A 22536-nucleotide genomic window follows, 5' to 3' on the forward strand; every position below is an offset into this window, starting at 1 on the left:
TCACAGATTATTTTATCATAAGCTGCTGTGGGCTAGGAAAGCAAAATAATTAGAGATTGCTCAATTAAAGTAAAAGTAACTTGAGTTAGAATGAGACGTGAGGTGATTTCTTGTGAGCAGATATACTGAGCTTTAGTGGGCAGACTTTGTGTTACATATTCTAACTTTCCCTGGATAGATGGCCGTTGTCAAATCAGTGCCATTATGTCTAACATAGAAAGTGTTTTTGTACTTCTTTTAAACAGAGAAGAAGATACAGAAAATGAAAATGAGAAGAAAATTTGGTACTACAGCACAAAGGTCCAACTTGCAGAATTAATTGACTGTCTAGATAAAGATTACTGGGAAGCAGAACTCTGCAAAATTCTGGAAGAAATGCGTGAAGAAATCCACCGGCACATGGACATAACTGAAGACTTGACCAATAAGGCTCGGGGCAGTAACAAATCCTTTCTGGCGGCAGCTAATGGTGAGAGGGAAATTTTCTCAATTAATTGTTATTAAATTTGAGGTAAACTCTTAGTATGAAATCACTGCAAGATTTTGAAAATATTAAAATTTGAAGTTACGTATATTTTAATTCTCTGTATTTTTTCTTTTTAATGATTTTATTTATTTATTTGAGAGAAAGAGCCAAGAGAGCATGAGCAAGGCGGGGCAGAGGGAGAAGGAGAAGCAGACCCCCCACTGAGCAGGGAGCCTGACATGGGGCTCGATCCCGGGACCCTGGGATCATGACCCGAGCCAAAGGCAGATGCTTAACTGACTGAGCCACCCAGGCACCTCAGTTCTCTGTATCGTCCTTTTCCTAAGGAATCTTGTTCATCCCAACATAAATTAGGGGATTCTATGCATTTTAGCGTTTTGTATCTTGCCTTGGTCATTACTGATCTTCCCCCAATTGTTTCTTTCTTTAATTCAGGTATCTTATTTATTAGAGAGAGAGAGCACGAGTGGGGTGAGGAGCAGAGAGGGAGAAGCAGACTCCCCGCTGACCAGGAAGCCCGACTCAGGGCTTGATCCTGGAATTCCAGGATCATGACTTGAGCCAAAGGCAGATGCTCAACCAACTGAGCCACCCAGGTGCCCTATGAATCCTACCTTTAATTATGAGAAATAGTATTCTTTTAAAAGATACTCTTTGCAGGGTGCCTGGGTGGCTCAGTCATTGGGCGTCTGCCTTTGGCTCAGGTCATGATCCTGGGGCCCTGGGATCGAGCCCTTCATCGGGCTCCCTGCTTGGCAGGAAGCCTGCTTCTCCTTCCTCCACTCCCCCTGCTTGTGTTCCCTCTCTCGCTGTCTCTGTCTCTCTCAAATAAATAAAATCTTTAAAAATAAATAAATAAAAGATACTCTTTGCTTTTTATTTTTAAATAAAACTTTAAATTTTAGAATAGTTTTATAGTTACAAAAAAGTTGCTGAGGTAGTACAGAGGGTTCCAGATACCCTGCATCAGGTTTCCCCTATTATTAGCATCTTAGCTTAGTGTGGCATATTTGTCTTAAGTAGTGAACCTATATTGATACATTATAATAACTTAATCTATATTCAGATTTCTTTATTTTTACTGATAACCTTTTTCCGTCTCATGATCCCATCCAGGATACCACATTATATTAACATGTCTGTTTAGGTTCCTCTAGACTGTCACAATTTCTCAGACTTTTCATGTTTCTGATTACACTGACAGTTTTCACGAGTACTGGTCAGGTATTTAGTAGAATGCCTATGTACAAAATTGTAACGATAGTATCATTTTTTTTTTTTTAAGATTTATTTATTTATGAGAGACCAGCAGGTACACATGAGCAGGGGGAGGGGCAGAGGGAGAGGGATGAACAGACTTCCCACTGAGCACAGAGCCTGACATGCAGAGCCTGACATGGGGCTCCATCCCAGGACCTTGAGATCACGACCTGAGCCGAAGTCAGATGCTTAACCAACTGAGCCACCCAGGTGCCCCAGTATCATTTTAACTAAAGAACAAAACCAAAATAGGAATTGGTAATCAGAATGTTTACTGGTCTGATTTAGGGGAATGTGAAAAACTAGAAATTCCCAATATAGAAGAATTGGTTAATTCTCTTACCGATTATCATGTGATAGAACACTAGAGAATTGGAGAATTACATAAGGTACCATGCCCAAACAGTACCTGGGTCATTGAGGTACTTAAATTCTCTTTCTTTAAATAACCAACTGGATAAGTAGAGCAGCTTTTATAAAAAAAATAACCAATTAGCATAATAGGATTATAGTTGGTATCCTATTTATATTTTTCAAATTTTCAACAATGAGCATTTTTTTGTTTGTTTATTTTTGTTTTTTTAAAGATTCATTTATTCATTTTAGGGGGAGGGAGAGACAAGGAGAGGGAGAAACAAATCTCAAGCAGACTCCCCACTGAGTGTGGAGCCCGATGGGGGGCTTGATCCATCCCACAACTCTGAGATCATGACCTGAGCTGAAACCTAGAGTCAGGTGCTCCACCGACTGAGCCACCCAGGTGCCCAGCATGTAATGTACTTTTAAAAATTAGTCAAACTTTTTTATGTAGTCAAGAATAGCAGAGAAAGCTTTGAGCATTAGGCCACAATATTTTCTTGGAAAGTTAGGTGGCCAACGCTTATGTGCTGTGAGACTGTCTTACCCTCTTAATACAGTGTGGAGTTCCTTTAATTAAGTAAGGGTAACTGCAGCTTGGATTTCATGGCGAGATCTAGACAAAAAGTGACATTCTTTTTCTTTTCTCTTCTTCTCCTTCTCTGCTAAGGTTTATCCAGCATGGTACTCTAATTCAAAAGAATTGAAAATTGGTGGGAAGAGGAGGGAAAACTGACTTTTTTTTTTTAAGATTTTATTTATCAGAGAGAGCACAAGGCAGGGGGAGCAGCAGGCAGAGCAGGCAGAGGGAGAATCAGGCTCCCCATTGAGGAAGGAACCTGGTGCGGGACTTGATCCCAGGATCCTGGGATCATGATCCGAGCCGAAAGCAGACGCTTAACTGACTGAGCCACCCCGGCATCCTGAAAACTGATATTTTTGAGTACCTACTGTGGGCTGGGTGTTCAACTAGATGTTTTACAAGCCTTTAATCCTCTCAACAATTTTGTAAGGAGTGCACTGGCAATGCATTAAGCATTCAGACAGGAGTCCCTCATTAAAATGCTGGTCTGCCACTGTTAAGTTTATTTGCTCTCCCTGGGCTGTGGTAGTCAGTTTAGGAGCATCCAGCCCAGGTAAAAACCTAGAATAATATCTAGTGGTGTTCTTTAACTTGGGATTTTATGAGATGAAAACAGCAGAAACTACTGGGTTCTGAAATAGCCAAGAGTAATTTGCAGTATTGTGACAGCAATTTCAGCATCGCAGTGTGTTCTAATGACTTGACATTCTTAACCTTGCAAGTAGCATAAATTCCTTTCAAGTTTAGCCCTCTGGTTTTTATATACTTACACGTATACTTAGGAGAGTTTAATTCCACTTTTGGTAGTTGAATTTTCTTTTTCTATTTTTTTCTAATATTTTATGAAAATTTTCAAATATACAGAAAGGTCAAAAGAATGATATAGTAAACACCTACGTGCTCATCATTTTGGTTCTACAAGTTACTATATATTTGTAGTTGTAAATAGTTTGCTATATTTGCTTTATCATATACCTTTATGGTAATTGTATTTTATAATGCTTTACTTTGGTGTTTTTGAAGGAAGTTTATTTTTGGAATGCATTTTTCTAAGTAGAGATGGTTTTTATTTTATTTTAGAGAGAGAAAAAGAGCGGAGGGGAGGGACAAAGAAAGAGGGAGAGAGAGAATCTTAAGCAGGTTCCATGCCCAGCACAGAACCCAACACGGGGCTCGATCTCACGACCCTGAGATCATGACCTGAGCCGAAATCAAGAGTTGGACGCTCATCCAACTGAGCCACCTGGGAGCCCTGGTAGTAGTTGTTTTTGTTTTGTTTTGAATGTTGTTTTATTCTCATTAAATGCCACTAGGAAAGTTGGGAGGAACTTGCACTAGTCAGGTTAAGAAAAGCTAGCAGTGGGGCGCCTGGGTAGCTCAGTTGGTTAAGCGACTGCCTTCGGCTCAGGTCATGATCCTGGAGTCCCGGGATCGAGTCCCGCATCAGGCTCCCTGCTCAGCAGGGAGTCTGCTTCTCCCTCTGACCCTTCTCCCTCTCATGCTCTCTGTCTCTCATTCTCTCTCTCACAAATAAATAAAATCTTTTTTAAAAAAAATAAATAAATAAATAGAAAAGCTAGCAGTTGGGGCACCTGGGTGGCTCAGTCGGTAGAGCAGGTGACTCTTGATCTTGGGGTCATGAGTTCAGGCCCCACATTGGGTATAGAGATACCTTGAAAAAAGAAAATAGAAAAGCTGGCAGTTGAAAATCAGGGTGGAGCTATGTTTGAAAGTGAGAAATACGTGGCTCTCTAAGAAAAGCAGGTGATTCGAAACTAGACTTGCTAAATAAAAAGTTCTTTAAAAAAGAGTGAGATACTTCCACTGGTAAGTTAAGTGTACTTAGTAGCAAGAGTAACCACAGCTAAGGTAAATTGAATGGAAAGTGGTAGGTAAAGTGATATGAGGAAATATGTACAAAAGGATCCTGGGATGACTTGGATGATGAGGAGGACAGAAAACATGCCAGTTTCTTCCATATGAAATTGTCCTTTATCTATCTTAGATGTTCACATATTCATTGGTTCCAAATTCTTTTTTTTTTTTTTTAAAGATTTTATTTATTTATTTGAGAGAGAGAGAGAGCACATGAGAGGGGGGAGGGTCAGAGGGAGAAGCAGACTCCCTGCTGAGCAGGGAGCCCGATGTGGGACTCGATCCCGGGACTCCAGGACCATGACCTGAGCCGAAGGCAGTTGCTCAACCAACTGAGCCACCCAGGCGCCCCATTGGTTCCAAATTCTTATAGGAATTAGGAATAGAGAAGGTGAGAGAGAGTGTGAGGAATTAACTCTAGCCAGCTCAACTGTCATCACTTTACCAGAAAGATCAGTGTTTTCCAGTGATGACTTTACAAGGTTTTTTTTAATCCTACGAAACATTCTAGATACCTACAATTTAAGAAACATCAGTGAAATTACAGGTACAGAAAATTTAAACAAAGGAAATTTAAACAAGGAAATTTAAAAATTAAAAAAGAATACTATGTTACATGGCATTAAAAATGTTTCTTCTTGGGGCACCTGGGTGGCTCAGTCGTTAAGCGTCTGCCTTCAGCTCAGGTCATGATCCCGGGGTCCTGGGATCGAGCTCCGCATCAGGCTCCCTGCTCCGTGGGAGGCCTGCTTCTCCCTCTCCCACTCCCCCTGCTTGTGTTCCTTCTCTCGCTTTGTCTCTGTCAATTAAATAAATAAAATCTTTAAACAAAAAAAAAAGTTTCTTCTTATTCACAAACATTGTACTCCAGTTGGTAAATTTATTTCTCATAGAGGTACAGTTTAGCAATTCTGAAATTACTATGTATACTAGGGTTGACCAAATAAATAGATATATTATAGATAATGAGAACAAGATTTCTCTTGTTAGAAGTTACAAAGAAGCAACAGGGCATTGACTGAATGAACCACACAAACCACCTCACATAGTGAAAAAACATAGGTGTATATATACATGGGTTAGTATGCATATACATAACATTTCCTAGCTGTTGGCTGAGAGAGTATAGAAACAGTGACACCGTGATAGTAACAGGTACATCTAGAGCCCAGATCGTGTCTTCTAATATCATTCTCCAATAAAAAAAGAACAAAGAGTCCTTACAGAGATCATGGATTCTAGGGTTGGGACAGAGAAAATACAAGGTGAGCCTGGAGCATCTTGTAGTGCTAGAAAGTAAGGAAATGCTAAATGAATGAACAAATGAATGACTGAAGTGTGTTCAAAGAATACAGGCCTCACTTTTAGCTCCCAGCGGCCAAAGCTGGAACAAAATTTGAGCAACAAAGTAAAAAATGATAGTATTGGATCATAACCCAAAGAATGTCATTAATACCTAAGAGTCTGTGCTGATATACTTGTGGTCTACATCATGCTATAGTATCATTCTCCCCAAATTGAAAGAGGATTAGAGCCCTTAGGGATTTACTGGCTTTCAAAACAGTTACGGGACTTCAGAGAGAAAGGTTTTTTCCAAATGGGACTTTGTTTTCTCATTTTATAGTGGAAGCCTGAAGGTTAAATAGTTTGCCTACGGTAAGCCTAAACAGCTAATTCAAGTCAGATGTGCCCTGGGTCATGGTTACCTTGGTTTTGACCACTGTACCACATGGCCTAGACTGTGGGTCTGTGCAGCCTACAGTTTTCCTCGTATGGTAGAAGAGATGAGGTAATCTCTGTCATGTCAGTTTCAAAAGTTAGACTGATTTTCTTTTTTAAAAAAAGAGAATAGTCATAATTACCATGTATTTTCTAGAGTAACGATAACCAAATTGGTTGAGTTCTATAAGCATCAACATTGTATTGGTAGTCTTAATCCTTATTTCATAGTTCTAATGTTTTAACATATTTAACTTTAATAACTTATATTGAAACTCTTAAGTGGCATTTGTAGTACTTTTATATTTGGTATATATGGAAACAAAATTTTTTGTTTTTATTATAGAAGAAATTTTGGAATCCATAAGAGCCAAAAAAGGAGAAATTGATATTGTTAAAAGCCCAGAAGAAATAGAAAAGGACAAGAATGAGACCGAGAATAATAACGCCAAAGATGTTGAGAAAAGCAGAGAGGAGTTTGAAGACCAGTCCCTTGATAAAGACAGCGATGACAAAACACCGGATGATGATCCTGAGCAAGGAAAATCTGAGGGTAAAAAAATTACTTGGCTAGAAAGTAATATTTAATCAGTGTTATTTATGAAAACTTCAGTTTTACTTTCAAAATGAAAAAGAATCTCTTTATTACTAATACCTATTTAATTTTATATTTCTAAAGAAATTAGGGTATCTTTTCCCTTTTTAACATGTATAATCATTGTAATGAGTTTTATGTATTGGTGGATTGGTTATAATATACCTGTATCTCTATTTATACTTCCTAATAAGGTGCCATTTTCCTATGAGATTTGTTGGTGAAAAATCCCTATTTTTATACCAGAATATACGCTTTTGTATGTGATATGTTCATTTTTATATTAATTACTTAAACATTCTTAATATTTTAAATATTCGTAAATACTCTTTGGATTACTTACTGCAAAAGTATCCCAGAATCTGATTGCTTCAAAATGGCCATCAAATAAAAGCAGGTTTTCTTGGTGATCATTCATTTTTAGTAGTTGACTGAATGTGGCCATTTGTCCTAAAGCAATTTTAAAGGATATCTTTAAAGTTTTGTTGTGCATTTTACTGTAGAGCCAACAGAAGTTGGGGATAAAGGTAACTCTGTGTCAGCAAATCTTGGCGACAACACAACAAATGCTTCTTCAGAAGAGACTAGTCCCTCTGAAGGGAGGAGTCCCGTGGGGTGTCTCTCAGAAACCCACGATAGCAGCAACATGGCAGAGAAGAAGGTGGCATCTGAGCTCCCCCAGGATGTGCCAGGTACAGAGGGCAGTGTATCAGTGCCTCTGTAATGGGGGGAATCCTTCCCTTTTGTAGTAAAAGCTGAGTGTCACCTGAAATTTTAAAGTATGTGTTCATTCATGCTGCTTGCTTACATAAGTGCCATCCCTGACTGCTAAATTGTCACCTAACATTTGGAGTTTGACACATGTTCTTGCAGTTAGTGCTTGAAACTCATCATAATCTTCATGCTTTTTAAAGTTCATTTAGCTGGTTTTGACTAATAGACTTATTTGTATATTTTATCATCAGATCATAGTGGCAGATATTTTGGTTTTAAGTACTTACATACTAATGGCTCGGTGTTGAATGATTTGACCATTCCAATTCTGTATGTACTAACAAATTAATTTATGTTTGCATGTGCTCATGTAGTTTTTTTAAACATTTCAAACCATAATGTTATGTTAGAAAACCATTGTCACAAAACATTTTTTGCAAGATATATTTTGACATAAAAATGTGAGTTAACCAATAGTCCATATTTTAAGCTTTTTAAAATTAAAATTATACTTGAAGTAAGTTATATCACACACAAAGAATGTCATTATGCCTTTCCTTTTGCCTTTTTTTAAATGAAAAAGAATTTTTATTATAGGAGCTATATGTATTTTTAAATTTTAAATTTTAAAAAGCAAACTAGAAAATTCAGATGGAGCAAAACAAAATAAACACTGGTAATCCCACCACAAATCAAGAATTGTAGCTGATACCTTGCTGGAAATCCTTAATGATTTTTTTCTATATAAGAATATCACATATTTTCCAACTTGCGGTACTGTCATTGCTATTGGGGATGTGATTCTGGTGTGCTGGGCAGAAAGACAGCATTAGTTAGTAGTTGGAAGACTTGATTCTAGATCTGCTTCTGCCATTAAGTTAATGTCATATTTAATCTCGCAAGGCCTCAATGTTCCTGTTTTGTATCTTGAAGGATTTTGATGATCAACAGTTCTTATGTGACTGCTTTCAACTGAGTGCTTATAAACAGTGAACTATTGCTGAAAACACCAGTGTAACATTGGATTACATGCAGGGATGTATGTGTAGGGTCCAAAAGAATCACATTAATAAGTTTACCATATTTTATACTAATGAGAGATTGGTCATTAAGATGAAGGAAAGTCTGGAAACTGTGCTAACTGGTGGAATAAATAAAGAAAACAAATTTTTGAGCCTAGAAAAGAACAGACTTGGTATCAAGAGGAAGCTAGATTGGAAATAATATAATTATCCACTGAGAGGTTGGCCAGGGGGATTAGACTTCTCTTTGAAATGTAGGATATTAAGTCAAATAAGTAGAAATAATAGGAATATTATGAGTGAATATTAACAACTTCCTTCAAATTACAGCTGTTCAGAAAATAGAAGTAACAAATTCCCTTTTACTAGATGCATTTAGTGAATACCTATCAAAGATAATTTCATTTCATGAAGGAGTAATTAGTAATGTTGATCTCTCTCTGACCTATCAGAGATGATTTCAGCAGGAGTCCATTATTGAATGGACTGGAGAATCAGAGATCTGTAATTCTATGGTTAGATCTCTAGGTCCTGTCCAATTAAAATACTGCATTATTATGACTTTAGTACCTTCATGAGTCAGAATTTAGAAGTGGAGTACTAGGCCCCCAAAAATGTGAACAGAATTCCATTTGTATTGGAATAATGATTATATCCTTGGTAAATACTTCTTAAAATATTCTTTCTCTTTTAGATTGATTGATATTTAGTGTAAACCTCAGTCTTACTAGTAGGTTTATATACTGGTTAGTTGTTTGGTTCTTAAACCAAACACAGTAGAGTAACAACTGTGCCCAGATTTTAGCAGACATTTGCTTTTAAGTTATTTATTACCAGTTTTTTAATGTCTCTGAGATATTTGTTCTTTTGTTACTAGAATGGTTTAAGGGAGAAACTATCTTAGTATCTGACGTATACTTTTATTTATTTATTTATTTATTTATTTATTTATAGATTTTATTTATTTATTTGACAGAGAGAGACAGCGAGAGAGGGAACACAGCAGGGGGAGTGGGAGAGGGAGAAGCAGGCCTCCTGCTGAGCAGGGAGCCCGATGTGGAACTCGATCCCAGGACCCTGGGACCATGACCTGAGCCGAAGGCAGACGCTTAACGACTGAGCCACCCGGGTGCCCTGACGTATACTTTTTTTTTTTTTTAAGATTTTATTTATTTGACAGAGAGAGACACAGCGAGAGAGGGAACATAAGCAGAGGGAGTGGGAGAGGGAAAAGCAGGCCTCCCGCCGAGCAGGGAGCCCGATGTGGGGCTCGATCCCAGGACCCCGGCATCATGACCTGAGCCAAAGGCAGACGCTTAACGACTGAGCCACCCAGGCGCCCCCTTGACGTATACTTCTAAAGAATGCCAAATGAAATAATATATATACAAGACTTAGGGTAGTATCTACCCTAAGTACCTAAGTACCCTCAGGTACTACCTGAGTTCAGCAGATGTTGGATATTGTTATTGCTGTCTACAGCCAAGTCTTTGAAAGAGTGAGAAAGCCTAGCAAGTAAAAAATAATAAAGTGGGTGAGTTGAATTATACATTTACTGGTTCAGTAGTAGTTAACAATTCTTGTAAATGAGATCCTTCGTGTTTAAACTTTGCATTCAACTGGTTTTTTCATGTGTAGGTCACAAAAAATTGATTTAGATGAGAACCTGAACAGAAGTGTTAATAGAGTGGGAGCAAATAGCAATTGTCAGTGGCTGTAATCGGAGTGGATTGGGTTCATTAGTAGGATCAGAGTGCCAGATAGCTGAAGATGCTATAAATTCAAAACCTGACCATCTAGTAAGTCATAGCTCTCTTCTTGACTAGACTAAAAAACGAAACTAAACCTAGAAACCTGATAGTCTCAATACTTGTTTCCAAAACAGCATGAAAAGCATTTTTAAAGACATATATTAAACACACCACACCAGTGTTGAAAGAGGAGTTTGGTACATTTAAAGTAGATAAACATTTTAATAGATCCCTGATTGTAAAACTTACGACACTAGTGGGAATATATCAGTGACCAAAATAGACAAAGTCAAGGCCCTGAGGACTTTACTTTCTAGTGGGCAGTAGGCAGGCCTAATGGTAGAGTCCTGACCCTCAGAGAGGACTGTAACATGTCTCTCTGCTTCCTTCTGTTTCTCTTTCTCTATGCATTCATTTATTCAACAAATATTTATTGAGTATTTATAATGGTGCCTGGCAGTGTGCTGGGTACTTTGTGGTATCCCTGGACCACCCTCTGGTCAATAGATGAGATGTGGTATCAGAAGAACTGGAGAGGGGGATTAATTTAGGTAGATGAGAAACAATAACTGATAGAAGGCATCTCACTGGTTTTCTGTTCTAAACCTTCAGAATGTATTCAGACACCCAGTTTAATGACTCAAGCTTATCTGTAGAAGACTGTCAGATTGGAAAGTATTTGGTATGGAAAGGTGTTTTTTGGGAACTTTTTCATTAAAATACAACATATGGTAAAGTGCACAAGTGTTAAGTAAACAGCTTGATAGAACACACCTGTATAACCACGTCATGCCCCTTGTCTTGGCCACCATGATGCCCACCCCCACAAAGGCATTTACTATCTTGACTTCTATAATCATTTATCAGGATTGCCTTTATAAAAGATAATAAATGGTATCATCCAGCATATACTTTTTGATGTCAGTTTTTTATACCTCAATATATGAGAGCCATCCAAATGTTGCTTGTAATAGTAGCGCATTCTGTTTTATTGCAGCATGATAGTCTTATTATACAGATATGTAATGATTAGTTACTACTTAATTATAATTATTCGTTTTCTATGTTGATGGGCATTTGAATGGTTTCCATTTTGGGACCATTGTGACTGAATATTCTTTTACATGTTTTTTGTGCTCCTTATATGTACGTTTCTAGAGGTATAAGTCTAGTTGTGGAATTTTCCGGGTCATTCAGTTTGTGTATGCTCATCTTTAATAGATATGGCTAGTTTTCTAGAGTGGTTATACAAGTTCACACTTCATCGGTAGTCTGTGAGAGTTCTAGCTCCTCTGCATCCTTGCTAACACTTGGTATTATCAGCATCATTCATTTTTTCCCTTTCTTTTAGCCATTCTGATGGCATTGTAGGGATATCTTATTGTGGTTTGAATTTGTAGTTCCCTGGTGACTAAGGATGTTGAGCACTTTTTCGTGTGTGTGTGTGTGTGTGTGTATATGCATATATTTGTTAAATATATGTATACACAGGCCATTTGGCTACCTTCTTTTGTAAACTACCTGTCAGTTCCTTTGTTTTCTCTTATGTGGTGTCTTTTTTGTTTGTGGTTGTTTTCATGACAGAAGGTTAAATCCAGTCCCTCTGCTCCATCTGGAAGCAGAAGTACCTACATTGACTTTTTTTTAAGTGTTAACCCAATCTCATATTTCTGGAATAAATGCCACTTGGTTGTGATATGTTCTCATTCTTATATGCTGTTGCATCCAGTTTATTAATATTTTGTTTAGGAGTTTGCATTAATGAATGATATTGGCTTGTAACTTTCCTTTTCTAGTAATGTCCATGTCAGGCTTTGGTGTCCAGATTATATTGGCCTCATAAAATGAGTTAGGACAAGTTCCCACTTTTCCTGTTATCTGTAAGAGTTTCAGAGTTGGTGTTATTTATTCCTTAATTAAATAAACGGCTTTTTTAAAATTTTATTTTCCTGAAGCCACTTGGTCCTGGAATTTTCATTATGGGAAAGATTAATTTTAGATTTCATTTCTTTGGTGGATGGATTGCTGCTTGGTGTTTTGACTAAGATCAAGTGCATTTCTGGGTGCCTGGGTGGCTCAGATGGTTAAGCTTCTGCCTTCGCCTCAGGTCATGATCCCAGGGTCCTGGGATCGAGTCCCGCGTTGGGCTCCCTGCTCAGCGGGGAGCCTGCTTCTCCCTCTGCCTCTCTCTCTCTTTCTCTGTCTCTAAAAAAAAAAAAAAAAGTGCATTTCTTTGACAGTGGGCTATTCATATTTTCTGTTGTTTTCTTATGTCAGTTTAGTAAGTTGCATTTTTCTACGGCTCTACCTATTTTGCTTAAATTTTAAATATTCTTGGCCTAATAACATCCTGTCTTTTGATGTCTGCAGGACCTGTAGTGATGTTCTTTTTTTTAATCCAGAAATTGGTTATCTGTTCTCTCTTAATCATCTTACAAAACTGTTAACAATTTTTATTAGTCTTTTTTTAAAAAATAACTTTTTTTGCTTTGTTGATCCTTTTTTTATTGTATTTTTTCCTAGTTTATTTCTGTTCATGTCTTTGTTTTTTCCTTTTATTTTCTTTGCATCTCTGTGGATTTTTTTTTCTGCTTCTGTTTTTTTGAAAAAACTTTATTGAAGTATAATTAACATACAAAAAGATGTACATATTTAATGTATGCCACCTGATAAGTTTGGAGATAAATATGCACTCATGAAACCATCACCACAATCTGTGGCATAAGCGTATTCATCACCTAGCTTTTTTCCCTCTGTTTTTAAAATTTAAAATTTTTATCGTTGTTGGTTGCATTTAAAAAAAAAAAAAATAGAGCTCCTCAGGCGCCTGGGTGGCTCAGTTGGTTAAGCGACTGCCTTCGGCTCAGGTCATGGTCCTGGAGTCCCGGGATGGAGTGCTGCATCGGGCTCCCTGCTCAGCAGGGAGTCTGCTTCTCCCTCTGACCCTCCCCCACCATACTCTCTCTATCTCATTCTCTGTCTCAAATAAATAAATCTTTAAAAAAAAAAAATAGAGCTCCTCAAAAGAGTATGCTAGTTGATACTACATTTAGATGAAAATATTATTTCTGCCCTGGCTCCTTGAGATGGATGCTTTGATGATTTTTAGTTTTTATTTATATTTTCTGTTCCGTCAAGGCTATAATTTTCCCTTTATGTACTGCTGTAGCTGCATCCTACAAACTTACATACTGTCTTTGTCATTCAGTTTAAAATATTTTCTGATTTTCATTATAATTTTTTTTTTTAAAGATTTTTATTTATTTATTTGAGACAGAGAGAATGAGAGAGACAGAGAGCACATGAGAGGGGGGAGGGTCAGAGGGAGAAGCAAGCTCTCTGCCGAGCAAGGAGCCCGATGCGGGACTCGATCCTGGGACTCCAGGATCATGACCTGAGCCGAAGGCAGTCGCTTAACCAACTGAGCCACCCAGGCGCCCTGATTTTCATTATGATATAGTTTTCTTTTTAACCCATTCTGGTTATCTTTTTTGTTATTGATTTTTAGCTTAACCTACTGTAATCAGAGTAATTGTTGAGGTTTTATGGTTCCGTATATGGTTAATATTGATAAATGTCTCATGTACACTTGAAGAGAATATGTATTTTTAGTCGTTGGGTGCAGTATTCGACAATCAGCGCAAGGTTTTGAATTGTGTTGTTCAAATCTATATCCTTGCTATGTCTTTTTTTTTCTCTTCCTTCTCTGTAAGATATTTAAAAATTATTTCTATTTACTGTGGAGTTGCCTTTTTCTCAGTTTTTTTCAGTTTTTGCATTATATAGTTTGAGGCTGTATAATTAGGTGCACATAATCTTTATATTTCTTGTCGAACTAACTATCATTGTAAAATATCCTTTATCTTTATTTTTTTTTAAAGATTTATTTATTGATTTTAGAGAGAAAACGTGCATGCGAGTCGGGGGAGGGGTAGAGCCTGACGTAGGGCTCAGTCTCACAACCCTGAGATCATGAACTGAGTGGAAATCAAGGCAGACACTCGACTGACTGAGCCACCCAGGCATCCCATAAAATGTCCTTTATCTTTAGTAACATTTCTAAGCTACAACAGCTTGCTTTTGGTTAGTGTTTGTATTATATATCTTTTCTGGAATAGAAAAAATTTTTAAATAATCTGGGAATTTAGAATTTCTTTTTTTTTTTAAAGATTCTATTTATTAGAAAGAGAGAGAGAACAAGCAGGGGGAGGGGCAGAGGGAGAAGCAGACTCCCCACTGAGTAGGGAGCCCAATGCGGGGCTCCATCCAAAGACCCCAGGATCATGATCTGAGCTGAAGGCAGATGCTTAACCAACTGAGCCACCTAGAATTTCTTTAGAAATATATCCCGAATCTTTTTAGAAATACATCTACTTTCTGGGTGCCTGGGTGGCTCATTGGTTGAGCGTCTGCCTTCAGCTGGGGTTGTGATCTCGGGGTCCTGGTATCAGGGCCCTCTTTGGGCTCCCTGCTCAGTGGGGAGTCTGCTTTTCCCTCTCCCTCTGCCCCTCCCACTCGTGCACTCTCTCAAATAAATAAATAAAATCTTTAAAAAAAAACATCTACTTTCAGATTTCTTTAGAAGTAAATGTAGGGGCGCCTGGGTGGCTCAGTCGTTAAGCGTCTGCCTTCAGCTCAGGTCATGATCCCAGGGTCCTGGGATCGAGCCCCGCATCGGGCTCCCTGCTCCGTGGGGAAGCCTGCTTCTCCCTCTCCCACTCCCCCTGCTTGTGTTCCCTCTCTCGCTGTCTCTCTCTCTGTCAAATAAATAAATAAAATCTTAAAAAAAAAAAAAAAAGAAGTAAATGTATATTGGGGCACCTGGCTGGCTCAGTTGGTGGAGAGTATGACTCTTGATCTTGGGGTTGTGGGTTCAAGCCCCCTGCTGGGTGTAGAGATTATTTAAAAATTTTTAAAAATCTTCAAAAGAAAAGAAGTAAATGTATATTATTTCAAGCTATATCTTGACATAAAGTCTTGTCAGAGAGTACTGTCATTTTTATGTAATGCAATAAATGATATTATACAAAGGAAAAATTACAAATTTATGGTCTAAAAATCTTTGGGAGTGAGAACATGAGAAAAATGGGACGATATCATGATTTCATACTGGATATGATCAGTGATCAGAAAGATTTTATGTGTCAAAGACTGAAGATGAAACTTTTCAGTTGGGCCATATTTTGGGCAAGGCTAGTAGCCATCACTTAAAAATAATCTTTTAATATACTTATTCCTTAGATTTTTTTTCTTGCATCTGTGTTCCAGACATTTCACTTTAGCTCATGAAAATGGTTATGTTGCCAAAAACAACCCCATGTAGCAAGTATGCTGTTTAGTATTACTTCTTTGTAATTGGCACAAGGCTCAGTTTCAGAATTACACTTTTGTCCTGGATTTTAGATTAGAACCTTTTTGTACCAGAATGTCAAATTTTAAATTTATAAGTGGAGAAAAAGATACATGACTTGCTAGCATCTTAAAGTCAAATCCACTATTGAGAATTTGTATTCAAACATAGTGCAGACAGCATTTGTTTTAAATTAATGCCTCCAGATTTAATGCTTGAGATTAAGAACATAATCAGTAGTAGATAAAACTGGCTTTATTTCCATAACTGTAATTGTTTTGAAAATGTTTCCAGGATATATTGAAACTCTAACAGCTATAAAGTTAAACTAAAAGAACATATTGATTTAACCTGTTTCTTAACTTTTTGTGATAATGACATTTTAAGAGATAGGCACTTTGCTTTAGTTTTGAATTTTATTACAAGGGAAATTCGGTGGGGGTGTCTGGGTGGCTCAGTCAGTTAAGCGTCTGTCTTTGGCTCAGGTCATGATCCCAGGGTCCTGGGATCGAGGCCCGTGTTGGGCTCCCTGCTCAGCGGGGAGCCTGCTTCTCTCTCTCCCTCTGCCCCTCCTGCTCGTGCTCATGCACTCTCTCTCTCAAATGAATGAATAAAATCTTTAGGGAAAAAAAAGGAAATTCAGAGGCTGTTGGTAGTAGATGCTGAACCAATGTATTAGCCTCACTGAGTTGATCCGTAAAGCTTTAGGAGCTTCTGCAGTTAAATAATCTTTTGTTTCTTATCCTTTTTAGTAGGTTTGGTTTTAGTTTCTAGTCGTATACATTCTGGTTATTTACTTTACCTCATTTTTTTTTCCTTTAAAAAAAAAATTCCCCTTTTCACTTCAGATGGAAAAGTTACTTTTTTTCTTTGTAGTTTTTTGCTTAGAATTTTGTTTTTTAGGCTTTGGTGTTACTGTTTAGAAGTTGAAGATCAAGATCTACATGTAATTTTGGTTTGAGGGATGACTACAAAACTTACCCTATTTTTATTCATTGACAGTGTTTGTTATGTCTAATGAAAATAGTATTGTAAATACCAAAATCTATAATATTTGCCATAGGGCTAGAACATTTGGACTTTGAAGTTTAAAACATACATCTTGGTAGGCGATACCTTTTTGGTGGTATTTTGAAGCAACAGGCTTCAGATTTCCTTAAATCTATAGGCAAATGAAGTAAAGAAGTGAAGAGTTTGTAGAACAGTTACTTAAAGTTTGGTTTTTTGTTTGTTTATTTATTTATAGTAATTTCTACATCCAATGTAGGGCTCAGTCCCTCGACCCCAAGATCAGGAGTCACATGCTTTTCTGACTGAGTCAGCCAGATGCCCCTAGAACAATTATTTAAAACAACAACAACAACCAGGGCATCAAGGTGGCTCAGTTGGTCAAGCATCCAACTCTTGATCTCAGCTCAAGTCTTGATCTCAGGGTCATGAGTTCGAGCTGTACGTTGGGCTCCACACTGGGCGTGGAGACTACTTTAGAAAAAAAACCAAAAACCAACAACTAAAATCAGTATTCTAAACTGAAATGGAGGAAAACACTGTTTTCCACTTAAGACAGATTAACTTTGGACGAACTAACAAAACTACGTTTTATGAATTTGTAGTCCTCAGCTTATTATCGCCTTGAGAGTTTAAATGGATACAGTCTGAATTCAGTTTGCTTTCAGTGGGTTATTGGCTTTTTTAGATGAGAATACCTGGTAAGGGATTGATTGCCTATTCTTGTATGAAGTACCATTATCTCCCTGATAGCAGAAAACACTTTCTCTAAAGTATTTTAAGATGTGTATAGTCAGAATCTCTTAAGTTCCTGTCTCAGAATTTTCTAAGTTTACCATACTTGGGGTATATTATGTGCTAATATTTTAAGTTTTTGTGGGCTGGTCTAGAGTCTAATCTCTTTTTCTTATTCTATGAGACAGTGTACTCTGAGCTCATGAGGGGATATCTTTATATATTGCTTTATTATTGGAGAAGATGATATTTAGACCATTATACATGAGGACTACTACACTTTACAAATCTAGATCTTACAGCTGTAAAAAGAATGGTTAGTTAAGAATTTGATATGATTTGTGAGAGACTTCTTTTGTTCCAGATTTTTCTGAGTTGATTTTATTACTGGTTTGTAGCTGTCAGATGTTAAATTTGGCATTTTGAAATCCTTCATATAAAATTTTTTTACTATAAATATTTTTACACATAAAAGTTAAGAGTATAATGACTGCACCCACATTGCCATATATCTAACACTTATATAAAAAAGAATTATCAAATTTTGTCATACTTGCTTTACCCATGATTTTTTTTAACTCCTTGTTTTTTCTTTTTTTGGCTCAAAAAATGTTTTCCTCTTTGACCCTAGGTGTACAGTGTTAGATAAATCACAATCCTTAGTTAATTGTACTCATCATTGGCCATTGCGTAGTATCCCTTAATTTATTCATTCAGGTTTTAAATTACTTAATAATGAAAATAAACACCTAGGAATCTGTCACCCCAAACAAAAGGCTAAGTCCTGCTTTGAAACTAACCTGCATATATAATCACCTCCCCAGTCTCATCCTCTGCCTCCCTCTCCCTTACCTGAAGTAGTTGTCACTCTGAATCCTGTGTTCACTAACATCTTCTTTTGTTTTTATAAGGGATACACAGTAGAATCAAGACTGTTGATACTGGAGATCAAAGTGATATATAATTCACATGCTTTTGCTTCATTGAGTTGATTTACATAATTTGCTAAAAACTATATATTTCTCTTTTAGTTGTTTTAAACTTTATTCCAAGTGTATTGTGTTAAATATATATTAAGTATATTGTGTTAAGTGTAAATTTTTGGAACTTAATTTTTTCACTTTATATTACTAATATAATGTATGTTGCTGGAGTTCTTTCATATTAATTGTATTGTAATATTCCTCTGTGCAACTATACCACAGTTTTTTTTATCCCCTTTCTTATTAATATGATTTTGGGTTCTTTCCTACTGTAGTATTTTAAAGCAAATCCCAGACATCATGCTACACCAATCTTATATACATCTCTAAAAAATATGAACATTTTCTTACATAATTACAGTGCCATTGTCATTTTAATAAAATTGATAGCAATTCCTTAATATCATCTACTGTTCTGTCAGTTTAAATTTCCTCACTTAAAAAAAAAATTTTTTTTTTTTTTTTACATTTGTTGTGTTTGTAATAACTCCAAATAAGGTTCCCATATGACATGACAGTTGATTTTATATCTCTTGAGTCTCTTAGTCTAGAGTACTCTCCCCTTTCCCGACTTTTTTCCTCTATACACTGTTGACTTGTTGAAGAATCATAGTGTATCTTGCTATGGGATATCCCACGTTCAGGATTTGTCTGTTTCCTTCCTCTTAGTGTTCTTTAATTTATTCTGAAATATTGATTAAAATCATTTTTTAACTATTTTTGGCAAGAATATTCCATAAGCTATGTGCTGGGTACTTCATATCATATAGCATCAAAAGGCTCATGATGTCTGTTTGTGGTCTGCCTTTATAAATGCTGAAATTGATCAGTGAGTTCAGGTAGTGACAGTGTAAAGTTTCCTGTTAACCTCTCATTCATTGATGATCATTTCAGAATCAGTTATTTGTTTGGAGATTATAATATGGTGGTTTTTAATTCTGTCTTTTTGTCTATATTTGTTTAACTGGAATTCTGTGAAGAATTTTCCCTCATTAACTGAGGCTGTTTGAATACTTTGAAATGTAGTTAGAGCAGGAATAAATGTTCAGTTATTTTTCAGAATCAGGAGTTGGTGTCCAGTTACCTTCAGTAGTGATTCATGAGTTACAGACTTTTACACAGGGGCATGGCTTTATAATTTTAAATATGTTTGAACTCATGGGTCTTTATGTATTCAATTTGTTTTAGTCAGTTGTAGTTTTTCATTTTGCTTATATTGACCAGCACAAGCCCCTTCATGTTGGCTTTTGAGTCCTTTTTCCATGACCCTGGTAGTCTTAGAGGGCTTCCCTGCTTTTTTTTTTTTTTTAATATTTTATTTACTTATTTATTTGACAGAGACAGAGAGAGAGACAGCGAGAGAGGGAACACAAGCAGGGGGAGTGGGAGAGGGAGAAGCAGGCTTCCCGCCGAGCAGAGAGCCCGATGTGGGGCTCGATCCCAGCACCCTGGGATCATGACCTGAGCCGAAGGCAGACGCCTAACGACTAAGCCACCCAGGCGCCCCAAGAGCTTCCCTGCTTTTTGACAGAATAAGATGTATGAGGCTTATCTTACATATTTCCTACCCCAGACCTGGAATCAGTCATTCCTCCAAGAGATCCTGGTTCCTTTTAGTGGGGAATGATATTAGAGACCACAATCTGGGCCCAGAGGTATTTACTGCTCTTGGGCTGTTATTGCCTTTAGGCTTTTTTGGTGGATGGTGTTAGGAAATATGTATTTTTGAAAAGAAAAAGATCATCAGTTCATATTGACATTTCAAATTCAGATTGAGGATTGCATACTTAGGTTTTTTTTTTCCTTTTCCTTTTTCTTTCTTTCTTTTTATTTTCCCCTTGGTTTTAAACTTGTATCTCTTCCCTTACACTGAAAGCTTTAGTTCCTAACAGAGTAGTAACTTAATTACACATTTGCTTTGTCCTGATACGGATGTCCATTAATAATAACATTATTAATATATGTCTTATTAACATCTTGGTGTACATTAATAAGAAATGATTTTATGTATCGTAGTAATTTTGTAATACCACTATTACTGCTGGCAGTAAGACCACTAAATAGCATTTAAGATGATTTTTATAGTTCTTTATTGATACTAATGCCATATTTCTAGTAAAGACATACAGTCAAAATACTGTGTTCCAGAGTCACTTAAAATAATTTTTTTCTCTGTGTGGTTATGCCAACAACTTTTGATATACAACTAGGTTAATTTGTTTCAGTTTTCACTTTTTAGGGATTGCATTTCTAACTTCAATTTTTAGAAAAATGTAAAGCATTTACATGATTCCAAAATCAAATTGTATAACTGTATACAGAGAGTTTTCACATCTGTCCTTTACCTCTCTAGGTAATCATTTCTTTTCCATTCCTCATAGGTAGCCACATTTGTTAATTTTGGGTTATTTTCCCAGTGTTTTTAAATCTTTGTAAATAAAGGTAAAATCTACCTATAAATTTATATTTCTCTCCCCTTCTTACACAGAAGTTAGCATACTGTAACTGCTCTTCTGCACTTTTCTTTTTACATTTAATCATTCATGTGTGGATCTGGTGATTTCCCCAATCCTTGTTATGATACATGATATTTCATTGTGTATATCACCTTTTATTCAGTTAGTGCCCCGTCAATGGACATTTTGTCTGTGGTCTTTTGCCGTTATAAATAATGCTGCAATGAATAGCTCTGTAAATAAGTAATTTAGTGTTTTTACCAGTGTATTTTGGGATAGATTTTAGGACATGGGATTGGTAGGTTAAGAGTGCATGTGTAGAAATTGTCAGTTCCTTTGTCCCATTTTTCACTCCTGCTGTATTATGTGGGAGTGCCTATTAACAAACTGCCTCTTTACCTGAATGTATTGTGGGGTCTTGGATTTTTGCCAGCCAGATAGCTGGGAAGCTCCATATAGTTTTACTTTGCATTTCTTTTAGTTTGAATTAAGTGAGCATTTCCCCAAATGTTTAAAGGCCATTTTCTTTTCTTTTGTGACTGCTTATAGATTTTTTTTTCTGTCAGGTTGTTGAGATTTTTTTCTTAAAAAAATTAATAGGAGCTCATTATACATTAGGGATAGCCTTTGTGATATATCGCCAGCCCCTTTTTAACTTAGGTGATTTAAAGACTCTCTTAGTGACAAAATGAAATACAGAAGGAAGGAGGCTCTTAATTTCTGAACTATCATGGAAAGACCTAGGCTTTCAGTTCATGGTAGTGTTCATTTTGATATACTTTTAGGAATAGTATTCTTAGTGATAACTATTAAATTGTTCTTAAAATTTACAATGACTTCAGCATTACCTTCTAGTTAATTTGGGAGCACAGAATTCAAGCAGAAAATCTTAGAGATAAATAATCTAGTTTAATGCTGTTTCTAAAACTGACTACTTTTTGAAAAGTAAGAGTATAAATTTCAGATTTTGAGGGATTATCTCAAAACCACTTCTAAGTTTTGTGGGGTAGTTATATCACTTTATTCTTCTTCAGCTCTGGGGTATCTGAAAGGTTGTCTGCCTTGTACTAGAGACTAAGATGACAAGAGTCTGAGTTAGACTGAGAGACTTCAAAAATAACTCATAGGGTATTGCTTTGTAGATCTCAGACATGGCATTCTTCATATGTGAGCAGCTTTTCTTTTTAAAGTCTAGCTTTGTAATGCAGTCCTCAAACAATTAAATGTCTTTTCTGACAAAGTAGTTACTTCTCATGTGATTTCTAATCTAAAAATCAGATATTCTATTTTTCTAGAAGAGCCTAACAAGACATGTGACAGCAGTAACACTAGTGCTCCCACTGCCTCCATCCAGCCTAATCTGGAAAACAGTAACAGCAGCAGTGAACTAGATCCTTCCCAGAGTGAATCTGCTAAGGCAGCTGATGAGCCTGAAAATGGAGAAAGAGAGTCTCACACACCTGTCTCTATTCAAGAAGAGATAGGTAAGAATACACTTCATCCATTAAAGCGAGCTTTTTAATTTTTTAATTTTTAATTTTTTGGATAAAAGTTTGATGGGGTGGGAAGACTTAGATTTTCTTTTCCTCTTTTTTCTCTTTTTTTTTCTTTTTTTTGAACACAAGTAGCACTTGTCATTGT

The 22536-nt window shown here is 36.7% G+C and overlaps 1 protein-coding gene across 14 annotated transcripts in view; it reads left to right on the top strand.

The window, feature by feature from the left end:
• Nucleotides 1-22536, top strand: part of BPTF (bromodomain PHD finger transcription factor) — a 146984-nt gene that overhangs the window by 48673 nt on the left and 75775 nt on the right. For 10 of the 14 annotated variants that reach the window (XM_081804660.1, XM_081804659.1, XM_081804662.1 and 7 more), the window contains exons 3-6: nt 246-469; nt 6628-6834; nt 7380-7568; nt 22191-22379. In XM_081804660.1, coding sequence (XP_081660786.1) covers nt 246-469; nt 6628-6834; nt 7380-7568; nt 22191-22379 — 809 coding nt within the window. The remainder of the gene's footprint in view (nt 1-245; nt 470-6627; nt 6835-7379; nt 7569-22190; nt 22380-22536) is intronic. The other 4 variants (XM_081804665.1, XM_081804668.1, XM_081804663.1 and 1 more) reach the window with 3 other exon arrangements.

This window comes from Leptonychotes weddellii, chromosome 15 (assembly GCF_054177405.1).
Source record: "Leptonychotes weddellii isolate Sample4059 chromosome 15, ASM5417740v2, whole genome shotgun sequence".
In the NCBI taxonomy this organism is placed as follows: domain Eukaryota; kingdom Metazoa; phylum Chordata; class Mammalia; order Carnivora; family Phocidae; genus Leptonychotes; species Leptonychotes weddellii.